The sequence below is a fragment of the Meleagris gallopavo genome, chromosome 29 (assembly GCF_905368555.1).
Source record: "Meleagris gallopavo chromosome 29, MGAL_WU_HG_1.1, whole genome shotgun sequence".
Classification (NCBI taxonomy): Eukaryota; Metazoa; Chordata; class Aves; order Galliformes; family Phasianidae; genus Meleagris; species Meleagris gallopavo.
This window is the reverse complement of record NC_139432.1, coordinates 162,170-190,041: the sequence shown is the minus strand read 5'-3', so window position 1 is coordinate 190,041 and position 27,872 is coordinate 162,170. Positions and strand designations below refer to the sequence as shown.

Below are 27,872 nucleotides of genomic sequence, written 5' to 3'. Positions count from 1 at the left end.
AGTCCGTGCGTCTGTCCTGCCAGGGATCCGGCTTCAGCTTTGGAAGTTATGTTGTACTGTGGTACCGTCAGGCACTTGGTGGCCGTCTCGAGTGGCTGTCCTACATCAGCGCTGGCTCATATACTGTTAGATTAAGCCCTGACTTGGAGGCTCGAGCCACGGTTTCTCGTGAGGATTCCCAATCTGTGTCCTCTCTTTCTCTCCACACCCTGTGCCCACACGACTCAGCGCACTACTTCTGTGCGGTTGACATGGGAACAGGAAATCCTTCAGAGCCGTAACAAAAATCCCCTTGTTAGACACAGCCATGGCTGCAGAACCACAGGGCTGGCTGTTAGTGGAATGGCTCTGGTCTGCTCCTGCACAGTGAGGTGATGGCAGCGTTGACCCTGTTGTTTCTGCAAGGTGTCCTTTCACTTTGTCACTCCTTTCATTCTCTTGAGGCACAAAAGCAGACGGATGCTGTGGGAGTGGCCCTGGCTGAGCCCTGAGTAGGAGTGTGAGAGCCACACTGCAGTTTTGGTGGTACCAAACCATCTGCAGCTCGAGATGGGGTTGGGAAAGCAAAAACATAGATGGAACTGAACTTGGCAAAGAATTCTAAAAACTGTAAGAAGGGATTTTACTGGTGGCTAGGTCAGGAGAGTCAGGCCTAAGAGATTGTACCTCCCCTGCTAAATGAGAATGGAGAACAGGCTAGAACAGATATGGAGAAGGCTGAGGTACTCAATGAGTTCTTTCCCTCAGTCTTGAGTGGCAGCCAGGATTCTCTCATCCCTGAAACTCACATACCTGCACCTGAAGCTCTAGGTGGGATTGAGGTAGCCAAGTCCCCCACACTGTAAGGGCAGAGCAAGTCCAAGACCACCTCATGACACTGAATGTGTACAAGTCTGTGGGGCTGGCTGATATACATCCCAGTGTCCTTTGGGAGCTGTCTGAGGTGGTTGCCAAGTCACTGTCCATCATATTGCAGATGTTGTGGCTGTCAGGCAAAAAGGAAGCTTCACTCCGATTTACAAGGAAGGAAGGAAGGTGGACTGTGGGAACTACAGGCTGGTGAACTTCGCCTCTGTGCCAAGGACAATCATGGAACAGATCCTCCTGGAAGATATGTTAAGGCAAGTGAGGGATAAGCGAGTGATTCAAGATAGCCAATGTGGCTTCTCCAAGGGAGGCACATGCCTGATCAGTCTGGTGTCCTTCTGTGATGGAGTGACGGAATCAGTAAACACAGGGAAAGCAAATGATGTAATCTGTCTGGACTCTGCAAGGCCTTTGACATGGTCCCCCACCACATCCTTATCTCTAAATTGGAGAGAAGATGATTTGAAGGGTGGACTATTGATTAGATAAGGAATTGGTTGGAAGGTTGCAGCCAGAGGCTTGTGTTTACATCCATGTGGAGGCCAGTAATGAACGGTGTCCTGCAGGGGTCCATCTTGTGTCTAGTACTCCTTAACATAAATGATGGGATTGAGTGCCCCCTCAGCATGTTTGCTGATGACAGCAAGCTGAGCGGTGCAGCTGATACAGCTGGAATGAAGGGACACCATTTAGAGGGTGTTTGATCAAAAAAGTTCAGGTGTTGAGAAACTAATGAGGTGCAACATAGCAAAGTGTGTGGTTTTCCGCTTGGGTCAAGCCAATCCCAGATATGTATACAAGCTGAGAGAAGAACTCCTTGAGAGTAGCCCTGCTGGGAATGACCTAGGGGTTCCTGTTGATGAAAAACTGAATGTGAACCAGTGATGTGCGCTCGCAGCCCAGAAGGCTGATGGTATCCTGAGTTCCATCAGAAGAGGGGTGGCCATCAGGGCAGGGGAGGTGGTTGTGCCCATCTGTTCTGCCCTCCTGAGACCCCATCTGGAGTACTGTGTCCCAGTCTGGGGTCCCAGCACAGGAAGAATGTGCAGCTTTTGCAGAGGGCGGAGACATGTGCAAGAGAAGTGATCCAAGGACTGGAGGGACTGTGCTATGAAAGCAGGCTGAAGGAGCTGGTCTTACTGGAAAAGAGAAGACCATGGGGAGACCCTCATTGCAGCCTTCCAGTATTTCAGGGGAGTTAATAAAAGTGAGGGAAATCAACTTCTTACATGGGTAGATAGTGATAGGGCAAAGGGGAATGTTTTTAAATGAAAGAATGGGAGATGTAGAGTAGATGTCAGGGGGAAGTTCTTTATTGAGAGTGTGGTGAGGTGCTGGAACAGGCTGACTAGAGATGTTGTGGAGTTGATTGAGGCCAGGTTAGATGGGGCCCTGGGCCAACTGATGTAGTACTTGATCTAGTGGCTGGCAGCCCTGCCTGTAGCAGAGAGGTTAGAACTTGATGACTCTGGAGGTCCCTTCCAACCCAAGGCATTCTATGATTCTATGATTTTCTGTCTGTTCCAGGCTGGGGCATTAGGGTGGCTGGGAAACTTCTTCCCTCCATTAGCTCTATTACACTGCAGCTCAGGGCGCTTTCGTTCTGCAGGGGTGTGTGCACAGCTCAGGATTGTGGAAGCTGGAGGTGGTCTACGAGGACCTGGAGAGTCTGTGTCCCTCTCCTGCCAAGGATTTGGCTCCAACTTCAAAAGTTACCATGTCTTTTGGTACCGTCAGGCATGCAGTGGCCATCTCCACTGGCTGTCTTACACTAGCAGCTACTCCTTTTACACTTCCTTCAGCCCCGAGATGGAGCATCGAGCCACAGCCTCTCGAGACAATGACCACGCTGTGGCATCTCTGTCTTTGTGTGCCCTGCACCCCCACGACTCAGCCCGCTACTTTTGTGCCGTTCACACAGGAACAGGAAATCCTCCTGAGCTTTAACAAAAATACCCCTTCTTGAACACTGTCAAGTCTGCAGGAGCCACAGGGCTGGCAGGCACTTGAGTGGCTCTGGCTGTTTCCTGGACAGTGAGGGGTCATTGCTGCACATCACAGATGGCCCTGTCCAGTCACCAAAACCTTCTTTCACTTCACCACTCCTTTCATTCTCCTGAGTCACAAAAGCAGTGTTGCAACCTGAGGATTATGTTTGGTGTATTTCTGGTCACCAAATCAGCTTGGCCATTCTGCCCCCCTTTCTACCTGCAGAGTATCTGGATCGGCTCCTGGTTCCCTTCTTCCCTTGGGTACCCAAAAGCATTTGGGTACTTCTAGCAACAGCATTGCCTGCTTCCATCAGCAGCCATGGGCCCTTTCCATGAGTGTGAAAGGCTCTGGTATAGTTACAGGTGCATTTTGGAGTGATGAAATCCATAGAATGAGGTCTGTGGAGTTGCAGAGAGCAGGGCAAACAGAAGCCCTGCAATGCAGATAGGTTGCTCTGATAGCAATGCCTCGTCTTTGTTTCCATGGAAGCTACAAGAGATAGAAAGAGCACAGTAACACTAATTGATAGAGCAGATTCTCGGCTCCCGAACACTATTTTTCAACATAGTCACCACTATTAGCTGTGCATTTTACCAGCAGTTTACAGGAGCCGTCACTTCATGCTTGTAAATACCTGCACCAGTGGAGGCAGCCCACTGTTTCACAGCTGCCATGCTGGCACAGTTGACCAGGAAATGTTGCCCACACAGTTCATCTCTCACCAATCTGAACAGATGGGAGAATGAAGGTGCCCAATCGGGACGATCTGTTGTGTGTGCCAGGACTGTAAAGTCAAAACGAGCTCTGTCCACCACAGTCTTCCAATTGGTGTGGAGTCTAGCATGACGGTGTTGAAAGAGAAAGATAGTTGTCTTCTCTGACCTGATTCTGGAAATTCAAGCCTTCATCACTGTCAGTACTGAGACTGAGTGGTAAGAGTTGATGGATTGTCCAGGTCCTAGCAAATCCAGAAGGATCACCCCTTCCTTTCCTATCCCAAAACACAGTGCACATCGGTATGCCCGCTGAGCACCGTATCTTGAACTTCTTCTTTGATAGGGAATTCTCATGTTGCCACTCCATGGACTCTGGCACTTTTGACTCTGGCTCGTAGTCTTGACGCCACACCGCATCATTGGTAATGATGGGATCCAGGAAACTGACACCTGGAGCCTCATATGGGTTCAGTTGTTTCTTGCTGATTGGCATACTGTGTTCTTTCTGTTCCTGTGTGAGTGTTCATGGGACCACCCTGTGCAAAGTTTGCTGTATTGCACTGTTGACACCACTGTTTTCAATGCACTGAAGCAAACGTTCATCTCTACGTGCAGTTCCCTGGTCATAATCCACCGATTTGAACAGATGCACTGATCCAGACACTTTTCATTTTGTGTGTGACAGCCGTGCGTTGCCGTCCAGAACATGGCTTCACATTTAAGTCCCTATTGCCACTGCTGAAACGCAACACCCACTGCATCTGCTGTTTGGCCTTCCATTTCTGTGTCAGCGTGAATCAATGAATGTGAAGGGGGTGCAGTTTGTTCCACATGGAAACATCAAAATCCACACCTTTGCTTCGAGTGGCCTTGATTTGAAGAAGTAGGCCGCAGTATATTTCGTAAAGGGTTTTTGGAAATGGACGATTTGAGAAAGCAGATATACCATATATTTTAGTAGCATACTTTTAGAAATGCTGGTGTTGAATTGTTTTATTATGAGATTAGTTCTCACTAGCAAAACTGTAATAGCTTTTAGATGTAGCTAATAGTTATGAGGTAGCATTACATACTAGAAAGCGTGTTGTACTGCTGTACTGTTTTGAAGAGAAACCCTCAGCGAAAGAGACATAATGATGAAAGTCAGGGCCTCCACACGAGGCTGAATTGTCTCACTCTGGGATGAGGTTGGAATGCAACAGGCAGATGTCACGATACTCTCCTCTATCCTCCTTATCTTCTAACACCCCGGAGCATATGATTAAAAGTCAAGTTGCCAAGCTTATCTCTATCCAGGGACGAGCAGATGTCCAGAGCTAATGGCTGAGTGCTGAGTGAGCATAATAGGCTTTCTCCTGCTGAGCATATATCTATGAATAAAGTTCATGTGGAGGACAAGAAAGGAAGAGCACTGGATGAAAGACAAGGCTGTCGGTTGGGCTCTCATGGTGCCAAAAGGACTCCAGACGGTAGAAGAGACCATGGAATAGAAGACTGGAAACCTCATAAATCACTCCCTGAGATAGGCGTGTATATGTTAATTGTCTCGTGCGTAATTGATGAGTATGTACTATCTGTGGAAACATAATGGACTCTGAATCATGTAATCTTTGAAGTGCTTATGGTGGAAATATCCCAGTGCTTCTGGTGCTGCTAATAGAGAATACCTGACTTAATGGTAACAATACTTTGCTGTTAGGTTCCTACACATGGATTTTTTCTATTCAGGTGGCAGCCCAGATGGGACAGTCTGTGTTCAGTTGTGGGACCCGCTGAGAACAGGACTCCCTGGGCATCCCCGGGGCATTCTTCAGAGGGGCTCTTCACCTCAACTGGATCACTGTGGAACAGACACCTGAAATTAATAAATAAATAAACAAAAATAAAAATAAGAGGCATTCTTTACTTGTAAGTTTTGGGGACTGGTCCGTTGAGGAGGCTACCCATAAGTCAGCTGAGATCACAGGGCAGGCCTGGTTTGGGAGTAATTGCAATTGAGTAAATTGCAGGCAGGTGTTGCTGGGTTGGGGAAGCCACCTGTAAGTCATTGGAGATCGCAGGGTTGGCATTTATTGGGCCTGAGCACCTAGGTATATGTTTGGGAAATACCTGATGGCAGGTTTGTGTCCTACCAGGCACGTGTAGGTTTTGAGAGTAAGGCTCTGAAACTTGGCTTTGATAATGTGTTTTGTTTATTGCCTAAGGAAACCAGGAACATAAAACTGGACAGTTCTTGTAATGGAGTGTCTTAACTGTTAGAGTAAGTGGTATGTGTTCATGTATTGTTTCACTTGTGGTTTTGTAGGGACTGGGGCAAGATGGTGTGTGGATGTTAAGTGTAATGGATGGTATGTGGAAGTTCACGTAAGTGTAATTGATGGTATCTGGAAGAGTAATTGATGGTATCTGGAAGTGTAATTGATGTTGTTCATGGCATCTTGGTTACTGTGAACTTTGTAGTGGTGTGTTGTAATTGAAAAAAAGTCAAGACAAAAGAGTTAAGGAAGAATGGGGAGCTGGAGAACTAGAATTGACGAAAACTACCTGTGGAAACCTGAGATCAGTGGAAAAACAAATTTGTTAATGAAGCTCCCATCTTGCTGGGGATATTGGTTATGGCTCTCCCTGAAGGAATTTGATGTACAGCCACGGCTTGAAGGAGATGGAAGACTCCATTACCTATCAATTTGAGGAGGGACGGTTGTCCAAAAGGGCAGCAAGTAACTCCAAAGAATTGCTAAAGAAGACACCTCTGGAATGTGTATTAGCACATTGGAAAGAAATAATTGGCCGGCCAGGAAGCACAACCAGCAAAAAGGTTTTGATAAAATATTGTAATCAGTGGTGGAACGGTATAGGGAATTATATTTGGTGCAGTTTGTGATGTCTTGGTGGTTGCAGACTTGGTCATGGTTTGCTGTTGTAAGAAAGCATGCATATTATTTTAGGTGCGCGTTCTGAATAGTGTGTGTCAGGTGGCAAGACGAGAAGCAGAACCGTGGAATTAAAGAAGGAAGAAAAAACAAGTCCCCAGGGCTGTATACTGTCTTATTGGAGGAATTGGTCTTATTATTCCTCCCGCTGGAGGAAACGTAAAGCAGACAACTTTGCAATAAATACCATAATCAGTGGTGGAAATTACAGAAGTTGGAATTTGAGGAAAATGATCAGCAAATGAATCACTTAATTATAATAGCGTCTTGTAATTAATGTTGTTTTGTAAATGGGAACTGCAAATAATTTACATGGGCTGTAATGCCAGCAAGGACCAGAGAGAGGAAAAACGGCAGAAAAGAGAATGCGGGGCAGGCTGCCAGCCTGGGAGGAATCTAAACAACTGGTCACCGGCAGCACCAGATCTGCCCCGTGCTGCCCCACCTACGGCTTGCAAACAGAATGCTCAGAGCAAGCTGGGCTGGAGACCGCAGGTGTGGAGCAGGGTGTGCTAACTGCAAGGGGGGAGGGTTGAGGTGGGATGCATTGGAAGTGAGAATGCCCTCCTCTTCGGAGATCTAGGAAATCCGACATCCCAGCGTTAGCACTGGAAGCCTCCGGGGCAAGGCTGTAGGCAAAACTGGAATAGAAGCTTTGGTTGACACAACTGGTTTTTATATTTACCAATGGGCACGGAAGAAAAGGAGGGAAAAAAAAAAAAAAGGGAAAGATACAGTCTGACAAAAGCAAAGAAGGGAATAGAGAGGAAGCAGAGAACGCAAAAGAAGAAAGAAGGATAAGGTTGTGAGGACAGAGAAGAAAGATGAGGAATATGGAAAAATTGAGGAGATAGTAATGAAAGAAGGAAATCCAGAAGAATGATAGCAACTGCTACTGTTGTGGCATCAGCTGGCTTCGTAACAGTGGTGGAAGTTAGCAGCCAACAGCAACAGAAGCACCAAAAAAAAGTTTCATTTTCAAATCAAATAATACCGGCCCGGAAAGGTTATGTTAAAGGTAGGAGCCAGCACAGATAAAGAATACGCGCAGAGGGGGGAAAAAAAAAGAAAAAGACTGTAAAGGAATGAAAGTAATAACAGATGATATTCGGATTAAATTACTTAATTTACTTAAATTACTAATTGGATGTGAATCTGAATAGAACACGACAATCTTGACAGTGGGGAAATAAAAAAAGTCAGAGGGCAGAGCCGTGCGTGGGGGCAGCCGCGCTGTGTCCGGCCTCGGCCCGGGCCCGTCGTGCACGGAGGGCTGCGCGGGGATCAGCCCAGGGCCCGGAGCCTCCGAGTGCCGGGGCGCCGCGCTCCGCCTCTGCCCCCCGCGCTGCCCCGCGCCCCGCCCCGTCCTCCGCCGAAGGGGCCGCGGGGCCGGGAGGAGAGGAGAGGAGAGGAGCGGTGGGCGCTGCCCCGCCGGGGCCCGACGAGGGGCGGCCCGAGCGCGGCCCCGCTCCGCTCCTGTCCGCCTCCCGGGCAGACGGCGGCGGCGCGGCGGGGCGCGATGGCGGCCGGGCTGGGGCCGTGGCTGCTGGCCTTGGCCTTGGGGCCGGCAGGTGAGAGGCGGGCACGGAGGGCGGCGAGGCCGGGGCCGGAGCCGGGCGCGGCTCCTGCTGCTGCCCCGCGGGCGCGCGGAGGCCCGGAGCTCGGCTTCGGTGCCGGGGAGCGGCTGTTGTGCGTGGCACAGGGAGGCTGTGTGGGGACACGGATGCTGCGGGAGCGGCCCTGGCTGAGCCCCGCGGAGGAGGGCGGCTGGGGCAGCGCCCCTGGCCTGGGGCTGTGGCAGCAGAGAGGAGGTTCCCAGCTCATGAATTTATGATCTGTGGGCATTGGGGTGGCTGGGGAACGTCCTCCTACCGAATTGGCTGTGCCATGCCTGGCTCCTGATGCTGTCCTTCTACAGGAGTGTGTGCACAGTGGAGACTGGAAGCATCTGGCGGAGGTGTGCAAGCACCTGGGGAGTCCGTGCGTCTGTCCTGCCAGGGATCTGGCTTCGGCTTCGGAAGTTACAGTGTTCACTGGTACCGTCAGGCACTTGGTGGCCATCTCGAGTGGCTGTCCTACATCAGCCCCAGGAGCTCATATGTTAGATCCAGCTCTGAGGTGCAGGGTCGTGCCTCAGTTTCTCGAGAGGATTCCCAGTCTGTGTCCTATCTGTCTCTCCGCGCCCTGCGCCCACATGACTCAGCGCACTACTTCTGTGCTGTTCGCACGGGAACAGGAAATCCTGCAGAGCTGTAACAAAAATCCCCTTCCTGGACACAGCCACGGATCCTGGAACCACAGGGCTGGCTGTTAGTGGAATGGCTCTGGTCTGCTCCTGCACAGTGAGGTGAAGGCAGAGGTGATCCTGTTGTTTCTGCAAATTGTCCTTTCACTTTGTCACTCCTTTCATTCTCCTGAGGCACAAAAGCAGACGGATGCAGTGGGAGTGGCCCTGGCTGAGCCCTGAGTAGGAGTGTGAGAGCCGCACTGCTAATGCAGTTTTGGCGGTAGCAAAACCATCTGCAGCTTGATATGGGATTGGGAAAGCAAAGGCACAGATGGAACTGAGCTTGGAAAGGAATGCTAAAAACTATAACAAGGGATTGCACTGGTGCCTTGGCCAAAAAGTTGGGCCTAAGAGATTGTACCTCCTCTGCTAAATGAGAATGGAGAACAGGCTAGAACAGATATGGAGAAGGCTGAGGTACTCAATGAGTTCTTTCCCTCAGCCTTGAGTGGCAGCCAGGATTCTCCCATTCCTGGAACTCACATCCCTGCACCTGAATCTCTAGGTGGGATTGAGGTAGCAAAATCTCCCACACTGTAAGGGCAGAGCAAGTCCAAGACCACCTCATGACACTGAATGTGAAAGTCCGTGGGGCTGGCTGATATACATCCCAGTGTCCTTTGGGAGCTGTCTGAGGTGGTTGCCAAGTCACTGTCCATCATATTGCAGATGTTGTGGCTGTCAGGCAAAAAGGAAGAATCACTCCCATTTACAAGGAAGGGAGGAAGGTGGACTGTGGGAAGTACAGGCTGGTGAACTTCACCTCTGTGCCAGGACAACCATGGAACAGATCCTCCTGGAAGATACGTTAAGGCACATGAAGGATAAAGGAGTGATCCAGGATAGCCAATGTGGCTTCACCAAAGGAGGGACATGCCTGATCAGTGTGGTGTCCTTCTGTGATGGAGTGACGGAATCAGTAAACACAGGGAAAGCAATTGATGTAATCTATATGGACTCTGCAAGGCCTTTGACATGGTCCCCCACCACATCCTTATCTCTAAATTGGAGAGAGGAGCTGTGCATTTTACCAGCAGTTTACAGGAGCCGTCACTTCATGCTTGTAAATACCTGCACCAGTGGAGGCAGCCCACTGTTTCACAGCTGCCATGCTGGCACAGTTGACCAGGAAATGTTGCCCACACAGTTCATCTCTCACCAGTCTGAACAGATGGGAGAATGAAGGTGCCCAATCGGGACGATCTGTTGTGTGTGCCAGGACTGTAAAGTCAAAACGAGCTCTGTCCACCAAAGTCTTCCAATTGGTGTGGAGCCTAGCATGACGGTGTTGAAAGAGAAAGATAGTTGTCTTCTCTGACCTGATTCTGGAAATTCAAGCCTTCATCACTGTCAGTACTGAGACTGAGTGGTAAGAGTTGATGGATTGTCCAGGTCCTAGCAAATCCAGAAGGATCACCCCTTCCTTTCCTATCCCAAAACACAGTGCACATCGGTATGCCCGCTGAGCACTGTATCTTGAACTTCTTCATTGATAGGGAATTCTCATGTTGCCACTCCATGGACTCTGGCACTTTTGACTCTGGCTCATAGTCTTGACGCCACACCGCATCATTGGTAATGATGGGATCCAGGAAACTGACACCTGGAGCCTCATATGGACTCAATTGTTTCTTGCTGATTGGCATACTGTGTTCTTTCTGTTCCTGTGTGAGTGTTCATGGGACCACCCTGTGCAAAGTTTGCTGTATTGCACTGTTGACACCACTGTTTTCAATGCACTGAAGCAAACGTTCATCTCTACGTGCAGTTCCCTGGTCATAATCCACCGATTTGAACAGATGCACTGATCCAGACACTTTTCATTTTGTGTGTGACAGCCGTGCGTTGCCGTCCAGAACATGGCTTAACATTTAAGTCCCTATTGCCACTGCTGAAACGCAACACCCACTGCATCTGCTGTTTGGCCTTCCATTTCTGTGTCAGCGTGAATCAATGAATGTGAAGGGGGTGCAGTTTGTTCCACATGGAAACATCAAAATCCACACCTTTGCTTCGAGTGGCCTTGATTTGAAGAAGTAGGCCGCAGTATATTTCGTAAAGGGTTTTTGGAAATGGACGATTTGAGAAAGCAGATATACCATATATTTTAGTAGCATACTTTTAGAAATGCTGGTGTTGAATTGTTTCATTATGTGATTAGTTCTCACTAGCAAAACTGTAATAGCTTTTAGATGTAGCTAATAGTTATGAGGTAGCATTACATACTAGAAAGCGTGTTGTACTGCTGTACTGTTTTGAAGAGAAACCCTCAGCGAAAGGGCGGCTGGGGCAGCGGCCCTGGCCTGGGGCTGTGGCAGCAGAGGATGTAGACATCTCTTTGTCGTGCGAGTGTCAGAGTGGCTGGGGAACATCTTCCTTCCATGGATGTGCCATGCCTGGCTCCCAATGCTGTCCTTCTACAGGAGTGTGTGCGCAGTGGAGACTGGAAGCATCTGGCGGAGGTGTGCGAGCACCTGGGGAGTCCGTGCGTCTGTCCTGCCAGGGATCCGGCTTCAGCTTTGGAAGTTACGGTGTTCGGTGGTATTGATAATCTGATGGATTGCAGCCTAATCTATTTCCTGGCTTAACTCCTCCACCAATCCCTGTGGATCATTGTGGTAACAGCTCTCCTCTTGTAGCGGTGAGTTAAGTGCCTCCATCCAAACTGTCACCTCCGCAGTATACGGACATACAGAGCACAGGGGCATATACTTCAGCTGCTACTCTCACATTGTGGGACAAAATTATGTGCATTTGGACAATTATTTGCTCATGAGGCACTACAATCCATTTTGCAAAGAGATGGAGGATGAGCTAAAGTCCCATTTGCATTTGAGAGGTGCTTTCATTTCCTGTCTGGTTGCATAGCAGTATAAAGGGCAAAAGAGTGGGTTCCTCAACACTCCAGTTTGTCAACAGCAAAGACATTTGCCCCCACAGTGCAAAAACAATAACTTAACTGGTAAAATCAGAAGCAACTCATTGTCTTCCAGAGAAAGGAGCGGGGAAGGAAAAGTACAATATTCCTCCTTGAGAGTCTTGATTGCCAGTACCTGCTGTATTCCTCTCTCACTGTTGTCAGCTTGATTCAAAGCGATGGGTTAAATTCTCCCACTGGTCCAATGCCGTTGCAGTGCCCCTCCAGGATTTCTCTCACCCTTTCGTATTCTTGGGGCAATCACAGCTTTTTCTCTTGCAGCCGTCATTGGTCAGGTGGCTGGGAAGCAACATGCCAGGAAATCGGCAGTGCAAAGAGGTGGTGAAATCATGTTCCAGTGCAACAGGAGTGGAAGCAGCCTGTACAGATAGCACGGAGGGCTGCGCGGGGATCAGCCCAGGGCCCGGAGCCTCCGAGTGCCGGGGCGCCGCGCTCCGCCTCTGCCCCCCGCGCTGCCCCGCGCCCCGCCCCGCGCCCGCCCCGTCCTCCGCCGAAGGGGCCGCGGGGCCGGGCGGAGAGGAGAGGACAGGAGCGGTGGGCGCTGCCCCGACGAAGGGCGGCCCGAGCGCGGCCCCGCTCCGCTCCTGTCTGCCTCCCGGGCAGACGGCGGCGGCGCGGCGGGGCGCGATGGCGGCCGGGCTGGGGCCGTGGCTGCTGGCCTTGGCCTTGGGGCCGGCAGGTGAGGGGCGGGCACGGAGGGCGGCGAGGCCGGGGCCGGGCGCGGCTCCTGCTGCTACCCCGCGGGCTCGCGCAGGCCCGGAGCTCGGCTTCGGTGCCGGGGAGCGGCTGTTGTGCGTGGCACAGGGAGGCTGTGTGGGGACACGGCTGCTGCGGGAGCGGCCCTGGCTGAGCCCCGCGGAGGAGGGCGGCTGGGGCAGCGCCCCTGGCCTGGGGCTGAGGCAGCAGAGGATGTAGACATCTCTTTGCCCTGCGAGTGTCAGAGTGGCTGGGGAACATCTTCCTTCCATGGATGTGCCATGCCTGGCTCCCGATGCTGTCCTTCTACAGGAGTGTGTGCACAGTTGAGACTGGAAGCATCTGGCGGAGGTGTGCGAGCACCTGGGGAGTCCGTGCGTCTGTCCTGCCGGGGAGCCGGCTTCAGCTTTGGAGATTATCACGTACTGTGGTACCGTCAGGGACCTGGTGGCTCTCTCAAGTGGCTGTCCTACATCAGCACCAGCAGCTCATATACGAGATTCAACTCTGAGGTGCAGGGTCGTGCCTCGGTTTCTCGTGAGGATTCCCAGTCTGTGTCCTATCTGTCTCTCCGCGCCCTGCGCCCACACGACTCAGCGCACTACTTCTGTGCTGTTCGCACGGGAACAGGAAATCCTGCAGAGCTGTAACAAAAAACCTCTTCCTAGACACAACCATGATTATGACCTCAAGAGCTGCAGGGCTGGCAGGAGCTGGAGCTGCTCTGGTCTGCTCCTGGACAGTGAGGTGTTACCACAGCACACCACAGATGACCCTGTTGTTTCTGCAAGGTCTCCTTTCACTTTGTCACTCCTTTCGTTCTCCTGAGTCACAAAAGCAGTGTTGTAACCTGAGGACTATATTCAGCATATTTCTGTTCACCAAATCAGCTTGGCTACATTGCCCACCTTCCTACCTGTTGCTGGTCTGCACCCGCTCTTGTTTTCTTTCCTTCCTTGGGTACTTAAAGCACTTGGGCACTTCTAGCAACCGTGTTGCTTGTTTCCATTAGCAAATACAGTGACCTTGTATCTGTCTCTGTGAACCTAGCAGTTGGCGAGTATCAGGAGCCTTTCAGAGTGATGTAATCCAACAAATGGCATCTGCAGTGTTGCAGGGCAATCTGAGATCCTGCAATGTAGAAACGTTACTCTGAAAGCAGTGTCTCCTATTTGATTCCAGTGAAGCTTCCACAGTTTCAAAGTGCACAATAACACTATTTCATAGAGAAGATTCACAGCGCAAGACTTTTAGCATAGTCAAGACTATTAGCTATGCATTCTCACCAGTGATGACGAAGATCCTTCATTTCATGCTGGTAAATACCTGCACCAGGGGAGGTGAACCACAGTGTCATGTTGTGCTGACATTGTTGTAGCCCACACAGTACAACTCTCATCAGCCCAAAAAGATGAAAGTCCAAAGGTGCCATACATACCTTATATCATGGTTGTGGCAGGACTGTTCAGCCAAAACTGTCAGTGGTCTTCATATTGGTATGGAGTGAGGCATTATCATACTGCAGGATGCCTTCTCGGGCCTGACTCTGGAGGTTTGAGCATTCAGCATTGTCAGCACTGAGACGGAGCATTCTGAGCTGATGGATTGCCTGGGTTCTAGTAAATGCTGAAGGATCTCCCCTCTTCCTATCCCAAAAGACAGTGCACATCACTATACCCACAGAGGGTTGTGTCTTGAACTTTTTCTTTGGTAGGGAATTCTCATGTCACCACTCCATGGACTTTGGCTCTTTTGACTCTGTCTTACAGTTGTGACAATATGTTTTGTCACTGTTAATTATGTGATTTAGGAAACTGTCACCTTGAGCCTCAGATGGGTTCAGTTGTTCCTGACAAACTTGTGCACACTTTGTTTTCTTACTAAACAGCCCCAGTACCATCAGTCAGCACCACATCCAAACGTTTTTTAAACACATTCAGGAATGGTGACTCAACCACCTCCCTGGGGAGCCTATTCCAGTGCTTAACAACCCTTTCTGTAAAGACGTTTTTCCTGATCTCATACCTACACCTCCTCTGGCACATCTTGAGGCCATTTCCCCTCGTCCTCTCACCTGTCACCAGTGAGCAGAGACCATCCCCACTCTCACTGCCACCTCCTTTCAGGTATTTGAAGAGAGCAATTAGGTCTTCCCTCAGGCTCCTCTTCCACAGACTGAACAGCCCCAGTACTGACGTGCGGAATCAAACTCTGTAACCCAAGTAAGATTACAAAGCAGGTACGGTTTATTCAGTGCTGCGCGGACGCCGGGTGCAGGGCCATAGATCCGCCGAACTTGCACACCGTCTGGAAAAATCGTGCTTCAGATATAGGCTGAACTAATACATAATCAATAGTTTTCCTGGAATTCGGATACATATTCATCACACCCCCAAGAGTACATTAGCATGCAGACCCTCCCCTCTTGCATGTGCGTAGTGGGTCATGGGATGAAGATTTGTTGTCTTCCTCGCAAAGGCTCTGTCCTCTCTCGCTGTAAACTCCTGGCCTTTTTGGGGGGGCGTCCCCCCACACCGGTTTCTTCTTGCCCTGCGGACATCTAATCACCTCCCTGCCAAATGTCCTCGGGCTGTTCTCAAACCTTATCCTTATAGCCTTCATCCCCCTCACTATCCCAGACCCAGTGTCTGCCATCCCTTATTTTCTAACAAGCTTTCTTGCCTTGCCTTTCTCTTTTGAACAGACAGTAGCCATCCATCACAGCACTCCAGCTGTGCAAGCCATTCCACCACGTTTCTGTGATGGCGACTATATCGTAGTGTTCCAGCCTCACAATGGCCTCCAGCTATTCCTGTTTGTGACCCATGCTGCGTGCATTAGCGTAAAAGCACCTGAGCTGGGCCACCTTTTGAGTGGGAGAAGCCCTAATAGTCTCTTGACCCTACACAGGTGTTTGCCTAGCCACCAACTTCATGCATCGCCGAGCAGGGACCTTTTGCCATTGCCCTATGCCCCCTGCCCCAATTCTTCACCGATGTTGTTAGGGGGAGGAGTGGGCAGGGGGTTCAGTGTAGCAGGAACACTGTCTGCCTGCCTGTTCCCCTCTGTTACCTGTTTGTAAGGCGGTAGGGGGAGATGTGCTTCACGTGGAGCCTCAGCTGGCTGCCAAATCTCAGGGCCCATGGGGATTGGCACCACCAGTCAGTCTCCCTCTCACACTCCCTAATGCTGCTCAGCCTCTCCACCTCCTCCTTGAGGTCAACCACAAGGCTGAGTATGTTATTCAGCACCTTGCATCTAACACAAGCGCTGTCTCAATCACCTTGCATTGCAAAGGCCAGGCCCTGGCACTCCCTGCAGCCACACACCTGTGCACTAGCATGTTGTAGTGGGATCTCTGTCAGAATTTGCACATTTTTCTTGGCCGAAGCCCTCCTTTTTTGTGTGCATGGCACTTCAGGCTGCATCTCCACATTTTTGCTGGCAATAGCCTTCGGCCGGGGTGCAGCCATGGGCAAAGCAGCAGGCTCACAAGCACTAGCTAAGGTAGCCTTAACGGGGACAGGACAGGGGAGCCCAGAGACTTCTGGTAGAGCACAGGCCGTCTAGATGGAGCTGTAACGAGGAGAATGGAGTTAAAGGCTTACAGTCTGATTTCTGCACAATGCCACGTCAGGGGAGAGGAGGGAGGCCATCCGGGAAGGCACGTGCAGGGAGAGGCTGCGGGCCGAGAGCCGTGCGTGGGGGCAGCCGCGCTGTGTCCGGCCTCGGCCCGGGCCCGTCGTGCACGGAGGGCTGTGCGGGGATCAGCCCAGGGCCCGGAGCCTCCGAGTGCCGGGGCGCCGCGCTCCGCCTCTGCCCCCCGCGCTGCCCCGCGCCCCGCCCCGCGCCCGCCCCGTCCTCCGCCGAAGGGGCCGCGGGGCCGGGCGGAGAGGAGAGGAGAGGAGAGGAGAGGAGAGGAGAGGAGAGGAGAGGAGAGGAGAGGAGGGAGGGAGAGGAGGGGAGGAGGGGAGGGGAGGGGAGGGAGGGAGAGGGAGAGGAGAGGAGAGGAGAGGAGAGGAGAGGAGAGGAGAGGAGAGGAGAGGAGAGGAGAGGAGAGGAGAGGAGAGGAGAGGAGAGGAGAGGAGAGGAGAGGAGAGGAGAGGAGAGGAGAGGAGAGGAGAGGAGAGGAGAGGAGAGGAGAGGAGAGGAGGAGAGGAGAGGAGAGGAGAGGAGAGGAGAGGAGCGGTGGGCGCTGCCCCGCCGGGGCCCGACGAGGGGCGGCCCGAGCGCGGCCCCGCTCCGCTCCTGTCCGCCGCCCGGGCAGACGGCGGCGGCGCGGCGGGGCGCGATGGCGGCCGGGCTGGGGCCGTGGCTGCTGGCCTTGGCCTTGGGGCCGGCAGGTGAGAGGCGGGCACGGAGGGCGGCGAGGCCGGGGCCGGAGCCGGGCGCGGCTCCTGCTGCTGCCCCGCGGGCGCGCGCAGGCCCGGAGCTCGGCTTCGGTGCCGGGGAGCGGCTGTTGTGCGTGGCACAGGGAGGCTGTGTGGGGACACGGCTGCTGCGGGAGCGGCCCTGGCTGAGCCCCGCGGAGGAGGGCGGCTGGGGCAGCGCCCCTGGCCTGGGGCTGTGGCAGCAGAGAGGAGGTTCCCAGCTCATGAATTTATGATCTGTGGGCATTGGGGTGGCTGGGGAACGTCCTCCTACCGAATTGGCTGTGCCATGCCTGCCTCCTGATGCTGTCCTTCTACAGGAGTGTGTGCACAGTGGAGACTGGAAGCATCTGGCGGAGGTGTGCAAGCACCTGGGGAGTCCGTGCGTCTGTCCTGCCAGGGATCTGGCTTCGGCTTCGGAAGTTACAGTGTTCACTGGTACCGTCAGGCACTTGGTGGCCATCTCGAGTGGCTGTCCTACATCAGCCCCAGGAGCTCATATGTTAGATCCAGCTCTGAGGTGCAGGGTCGTGCCTCAGTTTCTCGAGAGGATTCCCAGTCTGTGTCCTATCTGTCTCTCCGCGCCCTGCGCCCACATGACTCAGCGCACTACTTCTGTGCTGTTCGCACGGGAACAGGAAATCCTGCAGAGCTGTAACAAAAATCCCCTTCCTGGACACAGCCACGGATCCTGGAACCACAGGGCTGGCTGTTAGTGGAATGGCTCTGGTCTGCTCCTGCACAGTGAGGTGAAGGCAGAGGTGATCCTGTTGTTTCTGCAAATTGTCCTTTCACTTTGTCACTCCTTTCATTCTCCTGAGGCACAAAAGCAGACGGATGCAGTGGGAGTGGCCCTGGCTGAGCCCTGAGTAGGAGTGTGAGAGCCGCACTGCTAATGCAGTTTTGGCGGTAGCAAAACCATCTGCAGCTTGATATGGGATTGGGAAAGCAAAGGCACAGATGGAACTGAGCTTGGAAAGGAATGCTAAAAACTATAACAAGGGATTGCACTGGTGCCTTGGCCAAAAAGTTGGGCCTAAGAGATTGTACCTCCTCTGCTAAATGAGAATGGAGAACAGGCTAGAACAGATATGGAGAAGGCTGAGGTACTCAATGAGTTCTTTCCCTCAGCCTTGAGTGGCAGCCAGGATTCTCCCATTCCTGGAACTCACATCCCTGCACCTGAATCTCTAGGTGGGATTGAGGTAGCAAAATCTCCCACACTGTAAGGGCAGAGCAAGTCCAAGACCACCTCATGACACTGAATGTGAAAGTCCGTGGGGCTGGCTGATATACATCCCAGTGTCCTTTGGGAGCTGTCTGAGGTGGTTGCCAAGTCACTGTCCATCATATTGCAGAAAAAGGAAGAATCACTCCCATTTACAAGGAAGGGAGGAAGGTGGACTGTGGGAAGTACAGGCTGGTGAACTTCACCTCTGTGCCAGGACAACCATGGAACAGATCCTCCTGGAAGATACGTTAAGGCACATGAAGGATAAAGGAGTGATCCAGGATAGCCAATGTGGCTTCACCAAAGGAGGGACATGCCTGATCAGTGTGGTGTCCTTCTGTGATGGAGTGACGGAATCAGTAAACACAGGGAAAGCAATTGATGTAATCTATATGGACTCTGCAAGGCCTTTGACATGGTCCCCCACCACATCCTTATCTCTAAATTGGAGAGAGGAGCTGTGCATTTTACCAGCAGTTTACAGGAGCCGTCACTTCATGCTTGTAAATACCTGCACCAGTGGAGGCAGCCCACTGTTTCACAGCTGCCATGCTGGCACAGTTGACCAGGAAATGTTGCCCACACAGTTCATCTCTCACCAGTCTGAACAGATGGGAGAATGAAGGTGCCCAATCGGGACGATCTGTTGTGTGTGCCAGGACTGTAAAGTCAAAACGAGCTCTGTCCACCAAAGTCTTCCAATTGGTGTGGAGCCTAGCATGACGGTGTTGAAAGAGAAAGATAGTTGTCTTCTCTGACCTGATTCTGGAAATTCAAGCCTTCATCACTGTCAGTACTGAGACTGAGTGGTAAGAGTTGATGGATTGTCCAGGTCCTAGCAAATCCAGAAGGATCACCCCTTCCTTTCCTATCCCAAAACACAGTGCACATCGGTATGCCCGCTGAGCACTGTATCTTGAACTTCTTCATTGATAGGGAATTCTCATGTTGCCACTCCATGGACTCTGGCACTTTTGACTCTGGCTCATAGTCTTGACGCCACACCGCATCATTGGTAATGATGGGATCCAGGAAACTGACACCTGGAGCCTCATATGGACTCAATTGTTTCTTGCTGATTGGCATACTGTGTTCTTTCTGTTCCTGTGTGAGTGTTCATGGGACCACCCTGTGCAAAGTTTGCTGTATTGCACTGTTGACACCACTGTTTTCAATGCACTGAAGCAAACGTTCATCTCTACGTGCAGTTCCCTGGTCATAATCCACCGATTTGAACAGATGCACTGATCCAGACACTTTTCATTTTGTGTGTGACAGCCGTGCGTTGCCGTCCAGAACATGGCTTCACATTTAAGTCCCTATTGCCACTGCTGAAACGCAACACCCACTGCATCTGCTGTTTGGCCTTCCATTTCTGTGTCAGCGTGAATCAATGAATGTGAAGGGGGTGCAGTTTGTTCCACATGGAAACATCAAAATCCACACCTTTGCTTCGAGTGGCCTTGATTTGAAGAAGTAGGCCGCAGTATATTTCGTAAAGGGTTTTTGGAAATGGACGATTTGAGAAAGCAGATATACCATATATTTTAGTAGCATACTTTTAGAAATGCTGGTGTTGAATTGTTTCATTATGTGATTAGTTCTCACTAGCAAAACTGTAATAGCTTTTAGATGTAGCTAATAGTTATGAGGTAGCATTACATACTAGAAAGCGTGTTGTACTGCTGTACTGTTTTGAAGAGAAACCCTCAGCGAAAGGGCGGCTGGGGCAGCGGCCCTGGCCTGGGGCTGTGGCAGCAGAGGATGTAGACATCTCTTTGTCGTGCGAGTGTCAGAGTGGCTGGGGAACATCTTCCTTCCATGGATGTGCCATGCCTGGCTCCCAATGCTGTCCTTCTACAGGAGTGTGTGCGCAGTGGAGACTGGAAGCATCTGGCGGAGGTGTGCGAGCACCTGGGGAGTCCGTGCGTCTGTCCTGCCAGGGATCCGGCTTCAGCTTTGGAAGTTACGGTGTTCGGTGGTATTGATAATCTGATGGATTGCAGCCTAATCTATTTCCTGGCTTAACTCCTCCACCAATCCCTGTGGATCATTGTGGTAACAGCTCTCCTCTTGTAGCGGTGAGTTAAGTGCCTCCATCCAAACTGTCACCTCCGCAGTATACGGACATACAGAGCACAGGGGCATATACTTCAGCTGCTACTCTCACATTGTGGGACAAAATTATGTGCATTTGGACAATTATTTGCTCATGAGGCACTACAATCCATTTTGCAAAGAGATGGAGGATGAGCTAAAGTCCCATTTGCATTTGAGAGGTGCTTTCATTTCCTGTCTGGTTGCATAGCAGTATAAAGGGCAAAAGAGTGGGTTCCTCAACACTCCAGTTTGTCAACAGCAAAGACATTTGCCCCCACAGTGCAAAAACAATAACTTAACTGGTAAAATCAGAAGCAACTCATTGTCTTCCAGAGAAAGGAGCGGGGAAGGAAAAGTACAATATTCCTCCTTGAGAGTCTTGATTGCCAGTACCTGCTGTATTCCTCTCTCACTGTTGTCAGCTTGATTCAAAGCGATGGGTTAAATTCTCCCACTGGTCCAATGCCGTTGCAGTGCCCCTCCAGGATTTCTCTCACCCTTTCGTATTCTTGGGGCAATCACAGCTTTTTCTCTTGCAGCCGTCATTGGTCAGGTGGCTGGGAAGCAACATGCCAGGAAATCGGCAGTGCAAAGAGGTGGTGAAATCATGTTCCAGTGCAACAGGAGTGGAAGCAGCCTGTACAGATAGCACGGAGGGCTGCGCGGGGATCAGCCCAGGGCCCGGAGCCTCCGAGTGCCGGGGCGCCGCGCTCCGCCTCTGCCCCCCGCGCTGCCCCGCGCCCCGCCCCGCGCCCGCCCCGTCCTCCGCCGAAGGGGCCGCGGGGCCGGGCGGAGAGGAGAGGACAGGAGCGGTGGGCGCTGCCCCGACGAAGGGCGGCCCGAGCGCGGCCCCGCTCCGCTCCTGTCTGCCCCCCGGGCAGACGGCGGCGGCGCGGCGGGGCGCGATGGCGGCCGGGCTGGGGCCGTGGCTGCTGGCCTTGGCCTTGGGGCCGGCAGGTGAGGGGCGGGCACGGAGGGCGGCGAGGCCGGGGCCGGGCGCGGCTCCTGCTGCTACCCCGCGGGCTCGCGCAGGCCCGGAGCTCGGCTTCGGTGCCGGGGAGCGGCTGTTGTGCGTGGCACAGGGAGGCTGTGTGGGGACACGGCTGCTGCGGGAGCGGCCCTGGCTGAGCCCCGCGGAGGAGGGCGGCTGGGGCAGCGCCCCTGGCCTGGGGCTGAGGCAGCAGAGGATGTAGACATCTCTTTGCCCTGCGAGTGTCAGAGTGGCTGGGGAACATCTTCCTTCCATGGATGTGCCATGCCTGGCTCCCGATGCTGTCCTTCTACAGGAGTGTGTGCACAGTTGAGACTGGAAGCATCTGGCGGAGGTGTGCGAGCACCTGGGGAGTCCGTGCGTCTGTCCTGCCGGGGAGCCGGCTTCAGCTTTGGAGATTATCACGTACTGTGGTACCGTCAGGGACCTGGTGGCTCTCTCAAGTGGCTGTCCTACATCAGCACCAGCAGCTCATATACGAGATTCAACTCTGAGGTGCAGGGTCGTGCCTCGGTTTCTCGTGAGGATTCCCAGTCTGTGTCCTATCTGTCTCTCCGCGCCCTGCGCCCACACGACTCAGCGCACTACTTCTGTGCTGTTCGCACGGGAACAGGAAATCCTGCAGAGCTGTAACAAAAAACCTCTTCCTAGACACAACCATGATTATGACCTCAAGAGCTGCAGGGCTGGCAGGAGCTGGAGCTGCTCTGGTCTGCTCCTGGACAGTGAGGTGTTACCACAGCACACCACAGATGACCCTGTTGTTTCTGCAAGGTCTCCTTTCACTTTGTCACTCCTTTCGTTCTCCTGAGTCACAAAAGCAGTGTTGTAACCTGAGGACTATATTCAGCATATTTCTGTTCACCAAATCAGCTTGGCTACATTGCCCACCTTCCTACCTGTTGCTGGTCTGCACCCGCTCTTGTTTTCTTTCCTTCCTTGGGTACTTAAAGCACTTGGGCACTTCTAGCAACCGTGTTGCTTGTTTCCATTAGCAAATACAGTGACCTTGTATCTGTCTCTGTGAACCTAGCAGTTGGCGAGTATCAGGAGCCTTTCAGAGTGATGTAATCCAACAAATGGCATCTGCAGTGTTGCAGGGCAATCTGAGATCCTGCAATGTAGAAACGTTACTCTGAAAGCAGTGTCTCCTATTTGATTCCAGTGAAGCTTCCACAGTTTCAAAGTGCACAATAACACTATTTCATAGAGAAGATTCACAGCGCAAGACTTTTAGCATAGTCAAGACTATTAGCTATGCATTCTCACCAGTGATGACGAAGATCCTTCATTTCATGCTGGTAAATACCTGCACCAGGGGAGGTGAACCACAGTGTCATGTTGTGCTGACATTGTTGTAGCCCACACAGTACAACTCTCATCAGCCCAAAAAGATGAAAGTCCAAAGGTGCCATACATACCTTATATCATGGTTGTGGCAGGACTGTTCAGCCAAAACTGTCAGTGGTCTTCATATTGGTATGGAGTGAGGCATTATCATACTGCAGGATGCCTTCTCGGGCCTGACTCTGGAGGTTTGAGCATTCAGCATTGTCAGCACTGAGACGGAGCATTCTGAGCTGATGGATTGCCTGGGTTCTAGTAAATGCTGAAGGATCTCCCCTCTTCCTATCCCAAAAGACAGTGCACATCACTATACCCACAGAGGGTTGTGTCTTGAACTTTTTCTTTGGTAGGGAATTCTCATGTCACCACTCCATGGACTTTGGCTCTTTTGACTCTGTCTTACAGTTGTGACAATATGTTTTGTCACTGTTAATTATGTGATTTAGGAAACTGTCACCTTGAGCCTCAGATGGGTTCAGTTGTTCCTGACAAACTTGTGCACACTTTGTTTTCTTACTAAACAGCCCCAGTACCATCAGTCAGCACCACATCCAAACGTTTTTTAAACACATTCAGGAATGGTGACTCAACCACCTCCCTGGGGAGCCTATTCCAGTGCTTAACAACCCTTTCTGTAAAGACGTTTTTCCTGATCTCATACCTACACCTCCTCTGGCACATCTTGAGGCCATTTCCCCTCGTCCTCTCACCTGTCACCAGTGAGCAGAGACCATCCCCACTCTCACTGCCACCTCCTTTCAGGTATTTGAAGAGAGCAATTAGGTCTTCCCTCAGGCTCCTCTTCCACAGACTGAACAGCCCCAGTACTGACGTGCGGAATCAAACTCTGTAACCCAAGTAAGATTACAAAGCAGGTACGGTTTATTCAGTGCTGCGCGGACGCCGGGTGCAGGGCCATAGATCCGCCGAACTTGCACACCGTCTGGAAAAATCGTGCTTCAGATATAGGCTGAACTAATACATAATCAATAGTTTTCCTGGAATTCGGATACATATTCATCACACCCCCAAGAGTACATTAGCATGCAGACCCTCCCCTCTTGCATGTGCGTAGTGGGTCATGGGATGAAGATTTGTTGTCTTCCTCGCAAAGGCTCTGTCCTCTCTCGCTGTAAACTCCTGGCCTTTTTGGGGGGGCGTCCCCCCACACCGGTTTCTTCTTGCCCTGCGGACATCTAATCACCTCCCTGCCAAATGTCCTCGGGCTGTTCTCAAACCTTATCCTTATAGCCTTCATCCCCCTCACTATCCCAGACCCAGTGTCTGCCATCCCTTATTTTCTAACAAGCTTTCTTGCCTTGCCTTTCTCTTTTGAACAGACAGTAGCCATCCATCACAGCACTCCAGCTGTGCAAGCCATTCCACCACGTTTCTGTGATGGCGACTATATCGTAGTGTTCCAGCCTCACAATGGCCTCCAGCTATTCCTGTTTGTGACCCATGCTGCGTGCATTAGCGTAAAAGCACCTGAGCTGGGCCACCTTTTGAGTGGGAGAAGCCCTAATAGTCTCTTGACCCTACACAGGTGTTTGCCTAGCCACCAACTTCATGCATCGCCGAGCAGGGACCTTTTGCCATTGCCCTATGCCCCCTGCCCCAATTCTTCACCGATGTTGTTAGGGGGAGGAGTGGGCAGGGGGTTCAGTGTAGCAGGAACACTGTCTGCCTGCCTGTTCCCCTCTGTTACCTGTTTGTAAGGCGGTAGGGGGAGATGTGCTTCACGTGGAGCCTCAGCTGGCTGCCAAATCTCAGGGCCCATGGGGATTGGCACCACCAGTCAGTCTCCCTCTCACACTCCCTAATGCTGCTCAGCCTCTCCACCTCCTCCTTGAGGTCAACCACAAGGCTGAGTATGTTATTCAGCACCTTGCATCTAACACAAGCGCTGTCTCAATCACCTTGCATTGCAAAGGCCAGGCCCTGGCACTCCCTGCAGCCACACACCTGTGCACTAGCATGTTGTAGTGGGATCTCTGTCAGAATTTGCACATTTTTCTTGGCCGAAGCCCTCCTTTTTTGTGTGCATGGCACTTCAGGCTGCATCTCCACATTTTTGCTGGCAATAGCCTTCGGCCGGGGTGCAGCCATGGGCAAAGCAGCAGGCTCACAAGCACTAGCTAAGGTAGCCTTAATGGGGACAGGACAGGGGAGCCCAGAGACTTCTGGTAGAGCACAGGCCGTCTAGATGGAGCTGTAACGAGGAGAATGGAGTTAAAGGCTTACAGTCTGATTTCTGCACAATGCCACGTCAGGGGAGAGGAGGGAGGCCATCCGGGAAGGCACGTGCAGGGAGAGGCTGCGGGCCGAGAGCCGTGCGTGGGGGCAGCCGCGCTGTGTCCGGCCTCGGCCCGGGCCCGTCGTGCACGGAGGGCTGTGCGGGGATCAGCCCAGGGCCCGGAGCCTCCGAGTGCCGGGGCGCCGCGCTCCGCCTCTGCCCCCCGCGCTGCCCCGCGCCCCGCCCCGCGCCCGCCCCGTCCTCCGCCGAAGGGGCCGCGGGGCCGGGCGGAGAGGAGAGGAGAGGAGAGGAGAGGAGAGGAGAGGAGAGGAGAGGAGAGGAGAGGAGAGGAGAGGAGAGGAGAGGAGGGAGGGGAGGGGAGGGGAGAGGAGAGGAGGGGAGGGGAGGGGAGAGGAGAGGAGAGGAGAGGAGAGGAGAGGAGAGGAGAGGAGAGGAGAGGAGAGGAGAGGAGAGGAGAGGAGAGGAGAGGAGAGGAGAGGAGAGGAGAGGAGAGGAGAGGAGAGGAGAGGAGAGGAGAGGAGAGGAGAGGAGAGGAGAGGAGAGGAGAGGAGAGGAGAGGAGCGGTGGGCGCTGCCCCGCCGGGGCCCGACGAGGGGCGGCCCGAGCGCGGCCCCGCTCCGCTCCTGTCCGCCGCCCGGGCAGACGGCGGCGGCGCGGCGGGGCGCGATGGCGGCCGGGCTGGGGCCGTGGCTGCTGGCCTTGGCCTTGGGGCCGGCAGGTGAGAGGCGGGCACGGAGGGCGGCGAGGCCGGGGCCGGAGCCGGGCGCGGCTCCTGCTGCTGCCCCGCGGGCGCGCGCAGGCCCGGAGCTCGGCTTCGGTGCCGGGGAGCGGCTGTTGTGCGTGGCACAGGGAGGCTGTGTGGGGACACGGCTGCTGCGGGAGCGGCCCTGGCTGAGCCCCGCGGAGGAGGGCGGCTGGGGCAGCGCCCCTGGCCTGGGGCTGTGGCAGCAGAGAGGAGGTTCCCAGCTCATGAATTTATGATCTGTGGGCATTGGGGTGGCTGGGGAACGTCCTCCTACCGAATTGGCTGTGCCATGCCTGCCTCCTGATGCTGTCCTTCTACAGGAGTGTGTGCACAGTGGAGACTGGAAGCATCTGGCGGAGGTGTGCAAGCACCTGGGGAGTCCGTGCGTCTGTCCTGCCAGGGATCTGGCTTCGGCTTCGGAAGTTACAGTGTTCACTGGTACCGTCAGGCACTTGGTGGCCATCTCGAGTGGCTGTCCTACATCAGCCCCAGGAGCTCATATGTTAGATCCAGCTCTGAGGTGCAGGGTCGTGCCTCAGTTTCTCGAGAGGATTCCCAGTCTGTGTCCTATCTGTCTCTCCGCGCCCTGCGCCCACATGACTCAGCGCACTACTTCTGTGCTGTTCGCACGGGAACAGGAAATCCTGCAGAGCTGTAACAAAAATCCCCTTCCTGGACACAGCCACGGATCCTGGAACCACAGGGCTGGCTGTTAGTGGAATGGCTCTGGTCTGCTCCTGCACAGTGAGGTGAAGGCAGAGGTGATCCTGTTGTTTCTGCAAATTGTCCTTTCACTTTGTCACTCCTTTCATTCTCCTGAGGCACAAAAGCAGACGGATGCAGTGGGAGTGGCCCTGGCTGAGCCCTGAGTAGGAGTGTGAGAGCCGCACTGCTAATGCAGTTTTGGCGGTAGCAAAACCATCTGCAGCTTGATATGGGATTGGGAAAGCAAAGGCACAGATGGAACTGAGCTTGGAAAGGAATGCTAAAAACTATAACAAGGGATTGCACTGGTGCCTTGGCCAAAAAGTTGGGCCTAAGAGATTGTACCTCCTCTGCTAAATGAGAATGGAGAACAGGCTAGAACAGATATGGAGAAGGCTGAGGTACTCAATGAGTTCTTTCCCTCAGCCTTGAGTGGCAGCCAGGATTCTCCCATTCCTGGAACTCACATCCCTGCACCTGAATCTCTAGGTGGGATTGAGGTAGCAAAATCTCCCACACTGTAAGGGCAGAGCAAGTCCAAGACCACCTCATGACACTGAATGTGAAAGTCCGTGGGGCTGGCTGATATACATCCCAGTGTCCTTTGGGAGCTGTCTGAGGTGGTTGCCAAGTCACTGTCCATCATATTGCAGAAAAAGGAAGAATCACTCCCATTTACAAGGAAGGGAGGAAGGTGGACTGTGGGAAGTACAGGCTGGTGAACTTCACCTCTGTGCCAGGACAACCATGGAACAGATCCTCCTGGAAGATACGTTAAGGCACATGAAGGATAAAGGAGTGATCCAGGATAGCCAATGTGGCTTCACCAAAGGAGGGACATGCCTGATCAGTGTGGTGTCCTTCTGTGATGGAGTGACGGAATCAGTAAACACAGGGAAAGCAATTGATGTAATCTATATGGACTCTGCAAGGCCTTTGACATGGTCCCCCACCACATCCTTATCTCTAAATTGGAGAGAGGAGCTGTGCATTTTACCAGCAGTTTACAGGAGCCGTCACTTCATGCTTGTAAATACCTGCACCAGTGGAGGCAGCCCACTGTTTCACAGCTGCCATGCTGGCACAGTTGACCAGGAAATGTTGCCCACACAGTTCATCTCTCACCAGTCTGAACAGATGGGAGAATGAAGGTGCCCAATCGGGACGATCTGTTGTGTGTGCCAGGACTGTAAAGTCAAAACGAGCTCTGTCCACCAAAGTCTTCCAATTGGTGTGGAGCCTAGCATGACGGTGTTGAAAGAGAAAGATAGTTGTCTTCTCTGACCTGATTCTGGAAATTCAAGCCTTCATCACTGTCAGTACTGAGACTGAGTGGTAAGAGTTGATGGATTGTCCAGGTCCTAGCAAATCCAGAAGGATCACCCCTTCCTTTCCTATCCCAAAACACAGTGCACATCGGTATGCCCGCTGAGCACTGTATCTTGAACTTCTTCATTGATAGGGAATTCTCATGTTGCCACTCCATGGACTCTGGCACTTTTGACTCTGGCTCATAGTCTTGACGCCACACCGCATCATTGGTAATGATGGGATCCAGGAAACTGACACCTGGAGCCTCATATGGACTCAATTGTTTCTTGCTGATTGGCATACTGTGTTCTTTCTGTTCCTGTGTGAGTGTTCATGGGACCACCCTGTGCAAAGTTTGCTGTATTGCACTGTTGACACCACTGTTT

General features: G+C 52.6%; 2 protein-coding genes, 1 long non-coding RNA gene and 1 pseudogene across 3 annotated transcripts; all 4 read left to right on the top strand.

Annotated features, from left to right (window-relative positions):
- The first annotated feature begins 977 nt into the window (after positions 1 to 977).
- On the top strand, positions 978 to 11,192 carry LOC146542516 (uncharacterized). The gene is made up of 3 exons (XR_014879980.1): positions 978 to 1,121; positions 5,304 to 8,079; positions 9,465 to 11,192. It is a non-coding gene; the product is annotated as an uncharacterized LOC146542516 (long non-coding RNA).
- On the top strand, positions 1,120 to 4,177 carry LOC146542517 (uncharacterized; annotated as a pseudogene).
- A 158-nt stretch (positions 11,193 to 11,350) lies between the features above and the next one.
- LOC146542515 (uncharacterized) lies at positions 11,351 to 16,373 on the top strand. The gene is made up of 3 exons (XM_085210750.1): positions 11,351 to 11,436; positions 11,995 to 12,412; positions 12,742 to 16,373. Exons 2-3 carry the CDS (start codon positions 12,025 to 12,027, stop codon positions 13,077 to 13,079), a joined length of 726 nt encoding a protein of 241 aa, XP_085066876.1. The 5' UTR covers positions 11,351 to 11,436; positions 11,995 to 12,024; the 3' UTR covers positions 13,080 to 16,373.
- Positions 16,374 to 20,033: 3,660 nt separating this feature from the next.
- LOC104915700 (uncharacterized) lies at positions 20,034 to 25,068 on the top strand. The gene is made up of 3 exons (XM_085210751.1): positions 20,034 to 20,111; positions 20,670 to 21,087; positions 21,417 to 25,068. Exons 2-3 carry the CDS (start codon positions 20,700 to 20,702, stop codon positions 21,752 to 21,754), a joined length of 726 nt encoding a protein of 241 aa, XP_085066877.1. The 5' UTR covers positions 20,034 to 20,111; positions 20,670 to 20,699; the 3' UTR covers positions 21,755 to 25,068.
- Positions 25,069 to 27,872: the final 2,804 nt, after the last annotated feature.